Below are 13,044 nucleotides of genomic sequence, written 5' to 3'. Positions count from 1 at the left end.
AGAGACTCTGTCACACTTTATTAATTCCCTATCGCCTAACTAATCTAATAGGCGCTATGATGCTGATAACTACAGTGTGATTTTTTTTTCAAAACTTTTATTATTCGCAAAGTTATGAGTATTTTTCTAAATATGCTAATTTGGCTATACTTGCCAAATGGGAGGTGACTCTTTCTTTTCACTCTGGGAGGTGTAATGTTTTATTTATGGTGCTGTCCAATCAGCATACATCTTCTCCCCCTTCCCTGCGCAGCAACATAGCGTGATCATATAGTATACAGCTTCCATTCCCGACTGTGTATTCAACTGGTGAGATCTCCGGTTGTGTCACAGCTAGAACTGCGAACCTGGTGTCATATGAAAGATTAGAATCTCCTCTTTCATATGCCACCGATAAATATGAACCGCTCTTCTAGGCGGTCCACAGCCCTAAATATGGCTGTTTGTAGTAATCCCCCTTCCCTCTAGAATAGGTCTCATACTGTGTGTAAAGCAGCTTCATGCTGATAGGACAGCGTCAGAGGCTGTGAGTTAGCTCCACCTCCGGAGAATCGCTGGTATTGAAACCCACTTGTCGAATAAAGGCTCATTTACATATTTAGAAAAAAAGGTCATAACTTTTAAAATAATAAACGTTTTAGGACACAATTTTCACTAGCATTATCAGTGTGACAGCGCCTTTCAGATTAGCTAGGAGATAGGGCATTACTAAACTAGTGACAGATCCTCTTTAAAGGGGTTGTCTAGTCCCAAAAAATTGCTAACCTATACCGAGGACAGGCCATCAATATGTGATTGGTCGGGGTCCGACTCCCAGCACCTCCGCCGATCAGCTATTTTGAATGGACTGTAACGTCCACGGCCGCGGACCGTCGTTCCTACTCAGCCCCCCCCCCCAACAGGCAGCGGCGATGAACTTGTGAGTGCTGGCCGGCATCTCCTTCCTAGGAGACGCCAGCACTCACTTCCGCTCCGCTCTGTGTACATGTAAAATATTGTTAATTAGCCCTAATCACTATGGACTATAAAAAGGGCTCTACCCTTTCTCTCCTTGCCTGAGCGTTGTTTGTATTCCTATGTTAGTCTTGCAAATGGTCCCCTAGTTGTATCCTGTTCCCAGTGTTCTTGTGCCCTGCTACCTGTATCCTGTATCCCGTGCTGTATTTGTTCCCGTGCCCTCTCTAGTGTTGGAGTCGTGTTGTGCCATCCGCTACACCTGCTGTCATACACCACGTCTTGTTTCATCTGCCACGCCTGATATCTTCTGCCACCTTTTGCATCACCTGCCGTCAAAGTACCATCTGTGCCTAATCCTTGGTACTGTCTTGACTATTACAGGTACCCTTGTGCTTGGACTTTGTATAGACTTGGTACACTGTTTGGCCAGCTGCTACTCCGCTATGGCAGTGCAGCCTAGTGGGTCCACATACCCACAGATCGTGACATGGGCATCAACGCTCGTACAAGTGCTGCATCTCCTTCATTTCCTTTACTGCTCAGAGTGTGTATCGCCGACACACTTGTAGCGGTTCACTTGTTCACTTCAATGGGAGAAGTCTGTAATACTATGAACCGCCGCTACAAGTGAGTCTGCAATTCACATTGTGAGCAGTAAAGGAAATGAAGGTGAAGCAGCGCTCGTATCAAAACAGTTGATCAGCAGGGGTCATGGGAGCCAGACCCCGACCGATAACATATTGATGGCCTATCCTGACTTTAGCTTCTACAGTCGCTTAGACTACATCCTCCTCCAACATCACGCCCTCCCCTTGGCAGTTTACACGTCCATAGGCAACATATTATGGTCGGATCATGCCCCGGTGTTTTATACCCTACACCTTCCCTTTCTCACTAAAGGTCCCTGGTCCTGGAGACTTAACGAGTCCCTGCTTCTTGATGGGGTCTGTGGTACTGAGCTGTTACAAACACTTCATGTCCGACCACGCCCATGATACCACTTCTCCCATGATGCAGTGGGAGGCGCTCAAATGTGTGCTCCGCGGGGTCCTCATTAAACACGGCGCAAGCCTTAAAAGAGAACGGGCCCACTCCCTGAAACTTGCCGTCCAAAAAATCAGCTCCCTTGAATTGGCCCACAAACGTGCGCTTTCTCTCCCACTCCTATGGGAGTTAGAGCGCCCGCCAAGAGGCTAGACGTCTGTTAGACTCGGCCCAGCAGCGTGCCCTCCAAGTTTGTAGGAGTATGTTTTATGAGTTTGGTAACAAAAGCGGACGCATGTTGGCCAGGGCGTTAAAGGCTCAGTTGGCCCAATCCCATATACTAAATATTAAATCCCCTTCTGGCCATGTAGTCCATGTGACCCCCGAGATTGTGGATTGTTTTCACACCTTTTACTCTAATCTCTATAACCTTCGACCCTCCGCTGGCTCTTCCTCCCCGGATCAAGCCTCTCTCCACTCTCCCTTCACGCCCTTATCTGCTGTGGTGGCTGATTTTACCTTGCCGGAACTCCTCGCAGTTATTAAGGCTCTTCCGGGGGGAAGAGTCCAGGACCGGATGGATATACTGCCAAATTCTATAAGACATTGACAGACGGTTTGGCACCGCTTCTTCTCCACGCCTTTAATTCTATTTCCCCTGCAGTCTTGTTCCCCACGGGTTCCACCTTGGCACATATTACGGTCATCCCTAAACCGGGTAAGGACCTGCAGCTCTGCTCCAGCTATCGCCCCATCTCCTTACTCAACGTGGATTTAAAAATCTGTGCCAAACTGCTTGCTAACAGACTAAATACACACCTTCCCCATTAAATTCATCCGGATCAGGTGGGCTTTGTGCTTGGCCGGGAGGTGCGTGATAATACCCTGAAAACCCTAGATATTATTCATCATGCCCAGTCCCATCACATCCCTCTCATGATCCTGTCCCTGGATGCCGAAAAGGCATTCGATAGAATATCCTGGCCCGCCCTTCACCAGACTCTCCAACAAATAGGCCTCGGTCCTTCCTTTATAGGTAAAATTATGGCCCTTTATCATTCCCCATCTGCCCAAATAAAAATAAACGGCTCCCGCTCTGCGCCCTTTGCTATTCATAATGGTACCAGACAGGGTTGCCCTCTCTCCCCATTGCTGTACGTCCTCGTCATGGAACATCTCATGGACTCCATCTGGAGCAGCTCGCATATTAAGGGTATTCTCATAGGTGGGACGGAATATAAGTGCTCCGCATTTGCTGATGACCTTTTGGTCTATCTTACGAACCCGCATGTATCTCTCCCATCGTTGATGTCCAAACTGTCCTGTTTTGGATCATGGTCCAACTTTAAGATCAACTTCTCCAAGTCCGAGGCTTTGAATGTATCTCTTCTGCCCTCGACACCATCACTCCTCAAAAGTAATTTCCCGTTTTCCTGGCCTTCTAGGGGTATAACGTATTTGGGAGTGCATATAAGTTCTGACCTCTCCCAACTGTTTACTAATAACTTTTCCCCTTTACTGGGCAAATACCGCACTGATCTCGCCTCATGGCATAATAAGGAATTCTCCTGGTTTGGCCGTATTAATATGATTAAAATGTCACTCCTCCCCAAGTTGCTGTATCTCCTGCAGACGATCCCCATCTCCATCCCCTCTTCTTATTGGCTGCGTATCCAACAGTGCTTTGGATCCTTCATCTGGCTAACGGGTCATCCCCGCCTGTGTAGGACAATTCTTACTCTCTCCATCGATGTCTTTATTATTTGGCGTCGACTCATGCACGTGTTTATCGACTTTTTTCATAATCATGATTCTAAACTCTGGGTTCAATTAGTCCAACGGCTATGTGCCTGTACCCTATATACCGTATTTTCCGGACTATAAGGCGCACATAAAATGCTGAGAATTTCTCAGAAATAGAAAGTGCGCCTTATAATCCGGTGCGCCTTATATATGAACCCGACAGTAAAGAGAGGGGTTCATACAGGATCCTTTACCTCTATCGTGGGCGGCAGGGGTCGGCGGCGGCATACCACAGCACACACCATGCTCCTCCCCCCGGTGCGCCTAGGAATGAACTGAAAAAGTACGGTAAGGGTATGTGCACACACACTAATTACGTCCGTAATTGACGGACGTATTTCGGCCGCAAGTCCCGGACCGAACAGTGCAAGGAGCCGGGCTCCTAGCATCATACTTATGTACGATGCTAGAAGTCCCTGCCTCGCTGCAGGACAACTGTCCCGTACTGTAAACATGATTATACTACGGGACAGTTGTCCTGCAGCAAGGCAGGGACTCCTAGCGTCGTACATAAGTATGATGCTAGGAGCCCGGCTCCTTGCACTGTGTTCGGTCCGGGACTTGCGGCCGAAATACGTCCGTCAATTACGGACGTAATTAGTGTGTGTGCACATACCCTAAACGTTTTGATTTGCAATTACAGCTGAACCAGTTGCAAGTTATTGTTAAAAAGTGTAATAAATTTTGACTTGCAGTCTGAGCAATGGTTTATTTAACGGTAATGTGCTGCGCCTTATAATCCAGTGCGCCTTATATATGAAACATGATTGCTTATAAGGCGCTCATAGAAAGTGCGCCTTATAATCCGGTGCGCCTTATAGTCCGGAAAATACGGTACCTTGCCATGGACCCTGCCTGGGAACAGACCGAAACCCGACTCCTTTGTTGTTTTTCATACCCTCCTGGCGCTACGCTCTTCTGGGATAGGGGGTTCTCTCTTGGACCCACTGGGGCCACTGACCCATGTTACCGACAACCTAGCATTTCCTGCTGGGGAGGCGCGTCTCTCCTTCTTAGGCAGGTCTTCCACTAATCCCATGTATTTCACTCAGGTCCTATCCGATTCTTCTTTGCTCCCATTAACTACTATCTGCCCGGCTGAAACACCCTCACCGCGTCACATATTTAAATACGCCAGGCTCACCTTCATCGCCCACTTACTGACTTTGAAAGTGCCCATGCCATCTCCACACTCTCTAAATTACTCGTAATCCAGCGATCTCCTCACCTCCCATCTTTCTGCAAGGCTTGGGACGCTGAATTGAACATGACATTTACTGACACACGGTGGAGGCGATCTTTTCACCTGTCCCAGAAAGCCTCGATTGCCATACGAGCCCAGGAAATCAGCTACAAAATTATCTCTAGGTGGTATCGGGTCCCTTCTGCCATACATAAATGGTATCCATCTGTACCTGACACACGTTGGCGCGGTGGGGGGATCCAGGTCTCATATTTGGTGGAGTTGCCCCTCCCTACGGAATTTTTGGGAGGCGATTCTTAAAATCATACTGGAGGTCTCGGTTCCTAGCTCCCCCGAGGCGGCCCTTTTATTTATGTTCCCTATGCCACTACCCATCTACAATTGCTCCCTAATTAGGCACCGCCTTCAGGCTGTCAAATCGGTTATTCCCCGCAAGTGGAAGGCGGCAGCTCCTCCACTCTTGGATGAGTGGTTTCAGGAGGTTGCCTTGACACAACGTATGGAACACCTCCTGGCTCAATCCCCGGCTGCCTCTGCACGATATACAGATACGTGGTCTCCATGGCTTCAGTTTCTCTCCTCTCCCACCTACCGCACTGTAGTGGCCTGAGGCCCAGTGCCCATCCCTCCCCACGAGACTTCGTATGTGAGGGGACTGCATGCGAGTGTGGAGGGGATTGCTGGTTTGCTCGGCACACTCAGGTATTTATTAAGTGCATAGCTGCCTTTTCTTACTTTTATGTATCCATGATTCTCCGGAGCTGGAGTCCAGGCTCACCACAAACTACCCTGGTCTCTTCCCTGCCTTGTTTGTCTCCTATTTTGTTTTTCCCTTTCTTTTTTACATAGTTACATAGTTACATAGTTAGTACGGCTGAAAAAAGACACATGTCCATCAAGTTCAACCAAGGGAAGGGAAAAGGGAAGGAAAAATTTCTACACATAGGAGCTAATATTTTTTTGTTCTAGGAAATTATCTAACCCTTTTTTAAAGCCATCTACTGTCCCTGCTGTGACTAGCTCCTGTGGTAGGCTATTCCATAGATTCACAGTTCTCACAGTAAAGAAGCCTTGTCGCCTCTGCAGCTTGAACCTTTTTTTCTCCAGACGGAGGGAGTGCCCCCTTGTTTTTTGAGGGGGTTTTACAAGGAACAGGATTTCACCATATTTTTTGTATGTGCCATTAATATATTTATATAAGTTAATCATGTCCCCCCTTAGTCGTCTTTTTTCAAGGCTAAATAGGTTTAATTCTTTCAATCTTTCCTCATAACTTAAATTCTCCAAGCCCCTAATTAGTTTCGTTGCTCTTCTTTGTATTTTTTCCAACTCCAGGGCATCCTTTCTATGAACTGGAGCCCAGAACTGAACTGCATATTCTAGATGAGGCCTCACTAATGCTTTGTAAAGTGGTAATATTACATCCCTGTCCCGCGAGTCCATGCCTCTTTTAATACACGACAATATCCTGCTGGCCTTTGAAGCAGCTGATTGACACTGCATGCTGTTATTGAGTTTATGATTTACAAGAACACCCAGATTCTTCTCAACAAGTGAATCCGTCAGTGTAGCTCCCCCTAGGACATATGATGCATGCAGGTTGTTGGTACCCAGATGCATAACTTTACATTTATCTACATTAAACTTCATCTGCCAAGTGGACGCCCAAACACTTAGTTTGTTTAAATCTGCCTGCAATTCATGAACATCTTCCATAGACTGAACTATATTACATAGCTTGGTGTCATCTGCAAAAATAGAAATAGTGCTATTAATCCCATCTTCTATATCATTAATAAATAAGTTGAATAAAAGTGGTCCCAGCACTGAACCCTGGGCTTTCTTTCTTGTGTCTATTTTGAGGGGTTATTTGCTTCCTGTGATGGTGCTCACATGCTATGGCCATAGCGTTTCAGGATGTACAGGTAGTTGACTTATCGCACCCTGTTTTGTTTTTATCACCACTTCCTTTTCAGTAATACTCCTTCCCGTTATGATGCCCAGATGGCTGTTGTAGTGTGTGCTCTTCATGGGTTGTGATGTTTACCCTTCTGTTTGGTCTGCGCCCTATTTGTCATGCTCCTTTTATTATGGGGACACATTTTCTCTGTATGTTTTTGTAAGTGTTTGTATAAAAACCAATAAAAAACTTTGAATTGGAAAAAAAAAATACTGACCAGGGAAAAGAAGGGGTGTGTCTTCTGGGCGTGGCTTAATACAGAATTTGATTTGAAGGCGGGAGCCTGAAAAGGAGACACGGGCAAATGGAGAAGAATTGAGGGGTGATTTTTTTAAATAAAATAGACCAAGAAAAGAATAAATACATACTGGAACATTGAGGTACTATAAGTCTCATTATAACCTAGAAAATAATAAGTACACACTGAAACACTGAGGTATTACAAGTCCCAGCATAGCCTAGAAAATAAATACTAACGGGAATACTGAGGTACTACAAGTCCCAGCATAGCCTAGAAAATAAATACTAACTGGAATACTGAGGTACTACAAATCCCAGTGAAACCAAGAAAATAATAAATTCCCACTGGAACACTGAGGTACTACAACTCCAGCTATAGGTTCTACATTGTAAATTAATCCCAAGGAAGGGTAACCTAGACACACTGTTGAGAGAGGAAGCCAAATGGATCTATCGCCTTAGATGACGGAGCCAAAGGGCCTAAACAAAGAATTATCTTTTACTGTATTTATTTCATATATTTCAAAGATGATGTTTTGGTGAAAATACCATTGGTTGTCTATACTTACCTATATTTGGCTATACACTTGAAGTCAGGTGGGCCTTTCCAATTGTATATCAAGCCTTCCAGTTTGCCTTCAGGATGAATATTTTTATATACATATGTTTTTCAATAAGATTATTTTTAATATAATTTAAATATTGATCGACATACAATATATTATATAAACATCGTCGCAGTATGAAAACACCATGACATTTGTAAAGTAACCAAAAAATGATTTTATTCATATAAATGTGTTCAATGGCACATATCTCTCAGATACAATATATGTGTATATAAAATAACAATATACGTTGTATATAGTATACGTTGGTTTTCCTATTATGTTTACAGCACCATTAGAGGGCTAAAGCGTCATCTCAAACAAAGACCCGTCCCACACACAGGACAATAAGAGAAGCTCTATGTACCCAGAGTGAGCCTTTGCTCCGTGTACACAATGTTCCAGCATTTTATATTTCTACAACACAACTGACAGCAGTCTGCTCCGCAATTAAAGGCAACGTTACATCCACAGTAGAAGATGTAGACACAGTGAAGACTACATAACAATGGCAACGTACAGTTTCCATGTTGTGTTGGTAGTTTCACAATATAAGGCATTAAAATGGTTCCAACTACACACAGAATGGCAAAATATAGTTATGTAAGCTCTGTTATAGAAGTATATGTAGAAATATGTACCAAATGGATCCTTTTTGGATCATGACTACAATGCTACATATAATTTAACAAGTTCTCCCCCATACTAATAACTTACCAGTTTGTTCTTTCTTGTGCGTTTTACATAACATACATCTGCCCAGTGTCCCTCTGGTGTTATCAGTGTGGACAACTTGAAGCAGAGAGGTTTAAAGGGGTTGTATAAGATTAGAAAAATCTTTTTTTTTTCCCAAAAACTCTGACACCCTGGTTTATGGCCTGTGTCTGGTCAGCCACATTTCAAATTTGATACAACAACTTTAATTTACTATTGAATACCTACATAAGAACACTGACATAAACTCTTACAAACCAGTAGCACAAAGAAGAAACTTGATATTACAGTTATGTGAATGGCTATACATTTAATGTACCAGAAGGTAGACTGTCTACTTCAATAACATTCATTTTGGAGTGCGAGAATCTTTTGCCACCCATATGTGTATAAGCCTGAATCCAGCGCATAAGGTTACACACATACCCCTAATAAGGTGCTGGGTTTGCATAGGATAAAAGTATAAAAATGCTTTCATATCCCCTCAACTGTGCTCTTAAACATTAATGTAGACCTCTACTTGTCGTAATAAAAATAGCTCTAGTTTTAAGGACATTGGGTGAACTTTCTCGGGACAGAGGGCTCTATAACAATACATGTATAAATTGGTGAATCCAACAAAGAAAATGATCGACTGAAGCACAACAAATTGATAGCAAAAAATACAAAATTTTATTAACATGAAACCATGACAAAGGTTAAAACTGGAACAGGGAATGAGTCACTCAATAAAAAGACATCGAAAACAATCATGCACCAGATGTAGATGTGACATAAATCTATACAAGCTTGTTTATTTGTTGATACAGCAAAGGAGAATAGTATACGTGCCTATGCGGACCTATAGCTAATAAAGCCTAATGAATGATGGCAAAAAGAAGGTCAACAGAGGATGAAGTACATGTATGTACTGCCTGGGTTGCCTCTATGAGAGTATATGTGTGGCAATAGTTATATGCAGATACCTGAATACAGTGATTGTCTGTATATGTATGATAGCCTAATATACGCCATGGTGTGTATTGCAGGATCAGTGCTACAGATAACATACAGCAATGTCTGGGTCCAGACATCCTCATCATGTCCACTGGTATGTTGTACAGCTATTACTGACTTTCTTGCCTGGTACTGGCCTGTTACCTCTTTGTGCGTCTATGCACATTGCTGTATGTTATCTGTAGCACTGATCCTGCAATACACACCATGGCGTATATTAGGCTATCATACATATACAGACAATCACTGTATTCAGGTATCTGCATATAACTATTGCCACACATATACTCTCATAGAGGCAACCCAGGCAGTACATACATGTACTTCATCCTCTGTTGACCTTCTTTTTGCCATCATTCATTAGGCTTTATTAGCTATAGGTCCGCATAGGCACGTATACTATTCTCCTTTGCTGTATCAACAAATAAACAAGCTTGTATAGATTTATGTCACATCTACATCTGGTGCATGATTGTTTTCGATGTCTTTTTATTGAGTGACTCATTCCCTGTTCCAGTTTTAACCTTTGTCATGGTTTCATGTTAATAAAATTTTGTATTTTTTGCTATCAATTTGTTGTGCTTCAGTCGATCATTTTCTTTGTTGGATTCATCAATTGTTGATCGATGCACCAAGGTTATCTTGGTCATTACCTGGGACGCAAACACAGTAGATCTCATATTGTTCAGCAACGTTGCTTTATATTGAACATTACTCTGTGTCTGTGCCCCTTTTTCGGTGGTATTGTATTTGTATATGTATAAATTGGTGCCAAGTTACACCTATTAGCGCTGTGCTATTTAATTAATGTAGCTCAAATGATTAACTTTTCCTGCGGTACACCACAATGTGCTGAAATATGTTGGTACCCTATACTACTTCTACAAGCTTCCCTCCCTCAGATATCCTACCATCAATGGAAAGTAGCAGACAATCCACAACCTGGACATGCCAATACTTCATTCCTAGCCCATATTGTATGCTCCCATGTCTCCCTATATTCTCTTAGTTACCTAACCTATACTTCCTCTGTCTACTCCTTTATTTGGTTATCCCTGTTGATACAGTTAAGACACCTTCAATGACAGTAGTTGTTTAATACATGTAAATTCAATATACTTAAACATGCAGAAATGTACTGCCTGAAATAACCACTTCTCATATCTTCTACCTTCATGCCTGTTTGCATGCAGAGGTGAATTTACTTTAATGTCTTAGTCTACACGCCAACACAAAGGCCACGAATCGGCAAATGTGTGCCGCCCAGGCCTCGAACTATCTCATGAACAAGGCAGGTGTTATTTATTACCCCTTGCTGACATGAATATTATCTGTAGACTGGTGATACCCAGTTTGTTTTCTCTAAGACTATGAATCTCTAATGTTATAATTTCTCTCTATCCTTTAACTCTTCACTCTTTTTTCTTTGTCATCCACATTTGTCAAAAAGTAAAACTTATTCCACTTACTTAACCATCAATGATCTACTCAATGTGTTCTCTTTATCCTATATACTAAACTTAAGTGACAAATATCTTAAATATATGAGACTCCTTATACATAATAAACCTAATACTAAACCAAATGTCATATGGGATTGGGATATAGCAGTATTTTATTTAAAAACTTTAATGTAGCCAGTGTATATATGTATTGGAATGCAATAAATATGGATAGTTATTTTTGTTTACTGATGTTTGATAAAATGGGCTTTTGCTCCTACTACAATATATAAATTTTCCTCCACAGAGTAAATAACAATATTATGCTGAGTCAGTATCATTTCTCCACGGTCTTATCCCAAGTATCTTAATAGTAGTCTCAGTATTATCATCATGGCGATACGATCCAAGATACAGTAGATTAAAAATGAAAGTTCTACAATATCTTCGGGAACATAATGACTAATACAAAATAATATTCGCAGTGATTTGACTGATTGTTCTAATACAAATACAATAAGTATAGTGACCTTTTGTGGCAGTGGTTAATCTATGTGCAGTGCATTGTGGCAAAAGGAGAGGAAATATTTGCCATATGTTTTATCCCCTTGTATCTCACACACGTGTGGGCATAGCGAGGTAGCTCAGTTGTCAGTCACAGTGCTGCACATCTGTCCATTTTTCATTTACGTTCCCTTTTCTTTCAACGTAGAAAAATACTGGTGCTCCTTTTTTTTTTTACATCTTACAAAATTGGTAGTGCCTTTTTTTAAAATCAAAATATACTTTGTATGTGTCGACGTGTCATCAAACTTCTGTTCCATCATGAAGGTTATTATGAACTTTGACTTCAAGATTAATTTGCTTAATCCTAACCCTTTTAACCTCGTTGTCAGCTTTGCTGTCATTGAGCAGGTTGATGTTCCTGACAGTGCAGTGCTGCCTGTTAAAGTTCTTCTCCATTCTGTCTATGTTTTTCCTTGAAGCATCCACCTTAGTGTTCAGTGGATATTCCTCAGCAGCATCTCTAGGAGGCTGCTTCTTTCTATTTCTCCTGCACTTCTGTGTGATAAGGCATACAGACAAGAGAACAAGCATAAGTAACATTATAGCTGCAAAGGCACTTCCAATGGAAGCCCCTGTCTGAGATGCCGCAGTTGCAGCACTTTCCATTTCTAAGTTCAAAGTCTTCATGTTAGTCCCATTCTTAACCTGGTCTCCTTCATTGTCGTAAATCAAAGACTCATCCAATGTAAGTCTGCCATTCTTGTCAACCAGATCCCTGCGAGCACGTTTCAGTTGGTAGGTGAGTGATCTCTGAACTCTAGGTCCTGCCATTGTCTCTGGACCAATGATGTAAATAACCTGAAGATACCACTGGTGCCCAGTTTCAACCTTTCCAAAACAAAAGAATAAATTTTTTAGAAAATCATACAATTCTTGCTAAATGTCACTTACTATACTGATCGCGTGTTATTTATTTTAAATGCAAAAAGATTATGTCAATTTCAGACTGTGAGAGAACTGGTAAAGTACAGAATCAGTCTTGTAACTATGAACAGTAGAAGCCGATGGATCAATGTAACTAACCTTGTAGAGGGCATCAACTTTCATGGTGAAGCCGTCCACTCCAGGAATGCTGCTCATGGCATGAAAATCTGATGACTCTGAAGCAAAGGCTGCATCAAATGGGACATCATGGAAGAAATTATCAGTTACTTCTGGCTGATTTCGGTCCTGCACAGTTGACAGAAAACAAAAATAGCTTGTTTAACACACAGAATGTATTGTAGATACACAGGAAATAAACACATGATAACAGGGTAACTAGTCATCGCTCATGGAATTCAAGGTTTTCCATTCAGTATCGTAGAGGACACGCCCTGGATGACAGATTAAGGTAAAAACGCATCCAAATCTACTTTCTTTGCAGTGCTATTTTCCTCAAGGTTTTGTGTGTTTTGGCACGTACAGGATAAATAGCCATATGAACAATAAACTAGTCAGGCTCATTCAGTGAACACTGCTGAAGCCGTGTCTGCTATATGCCAGAAGAAGGCATCATTACTTACTGTAAGATAATTCTGTGTTCTGATTTGTATTTGTAAAACTGAGAAACTTGCAGTTTGTTGCAGG

At 42.2% G+C, this 13,044-nt stretch overlaps 1 protein-coding gene across 1 annotated transcript in view; it reads right to left on the bottom strand.

The window, feature by feature from the left end:
- Positions 1-10,048: 10,048 nt before the first annotated feature.
- FRAS1 (Fraser extracellular matrix complex subunit 1) overlaps positions 10,049-13,044 on the bottom strand; it is a 457,569-nt gene continuing 454,573 nt past the window's right edge. Inside the window, exons 73-74 of the mRNA XM_075861759.1 lie at positions 12,499-12,645; positions 10,049-12,303 (exon numbers count right to left, since the gene is read on the bottom strand). Of these exons, the coding sequence (XP_075717874.1) occupies positions 11,716-12,303; positions 12,499-12,645 (735 nt within the window). The 3' untranslated portion in view covers positions 10,049-11,715. The remainder of the gene's footprint in view (positions 12,304-12,498; positions 12,646-13,044) is intronic.

The sequence above is a fragment of the Rhinoderma darwinii genome, chromosome 1 (assembly GCF_050947455.1).
Source record: "Rhinoderma darwinii isolate aRhiDar2 chromosome 1, aRhiDar2.hap1, whole genome shotgun sequence".
NCBI lineage: Eukaryota > Metazoa > Chordata > Amphibia > Anura > Rhinodermatidae > Rhinoderma > Rhinoderma darwinii.
The sequence above is the reverse complement of the archived record's forward strand: the minus strand, read 5'-3'. Positions and strand labels throughout refer to the sequence as shown.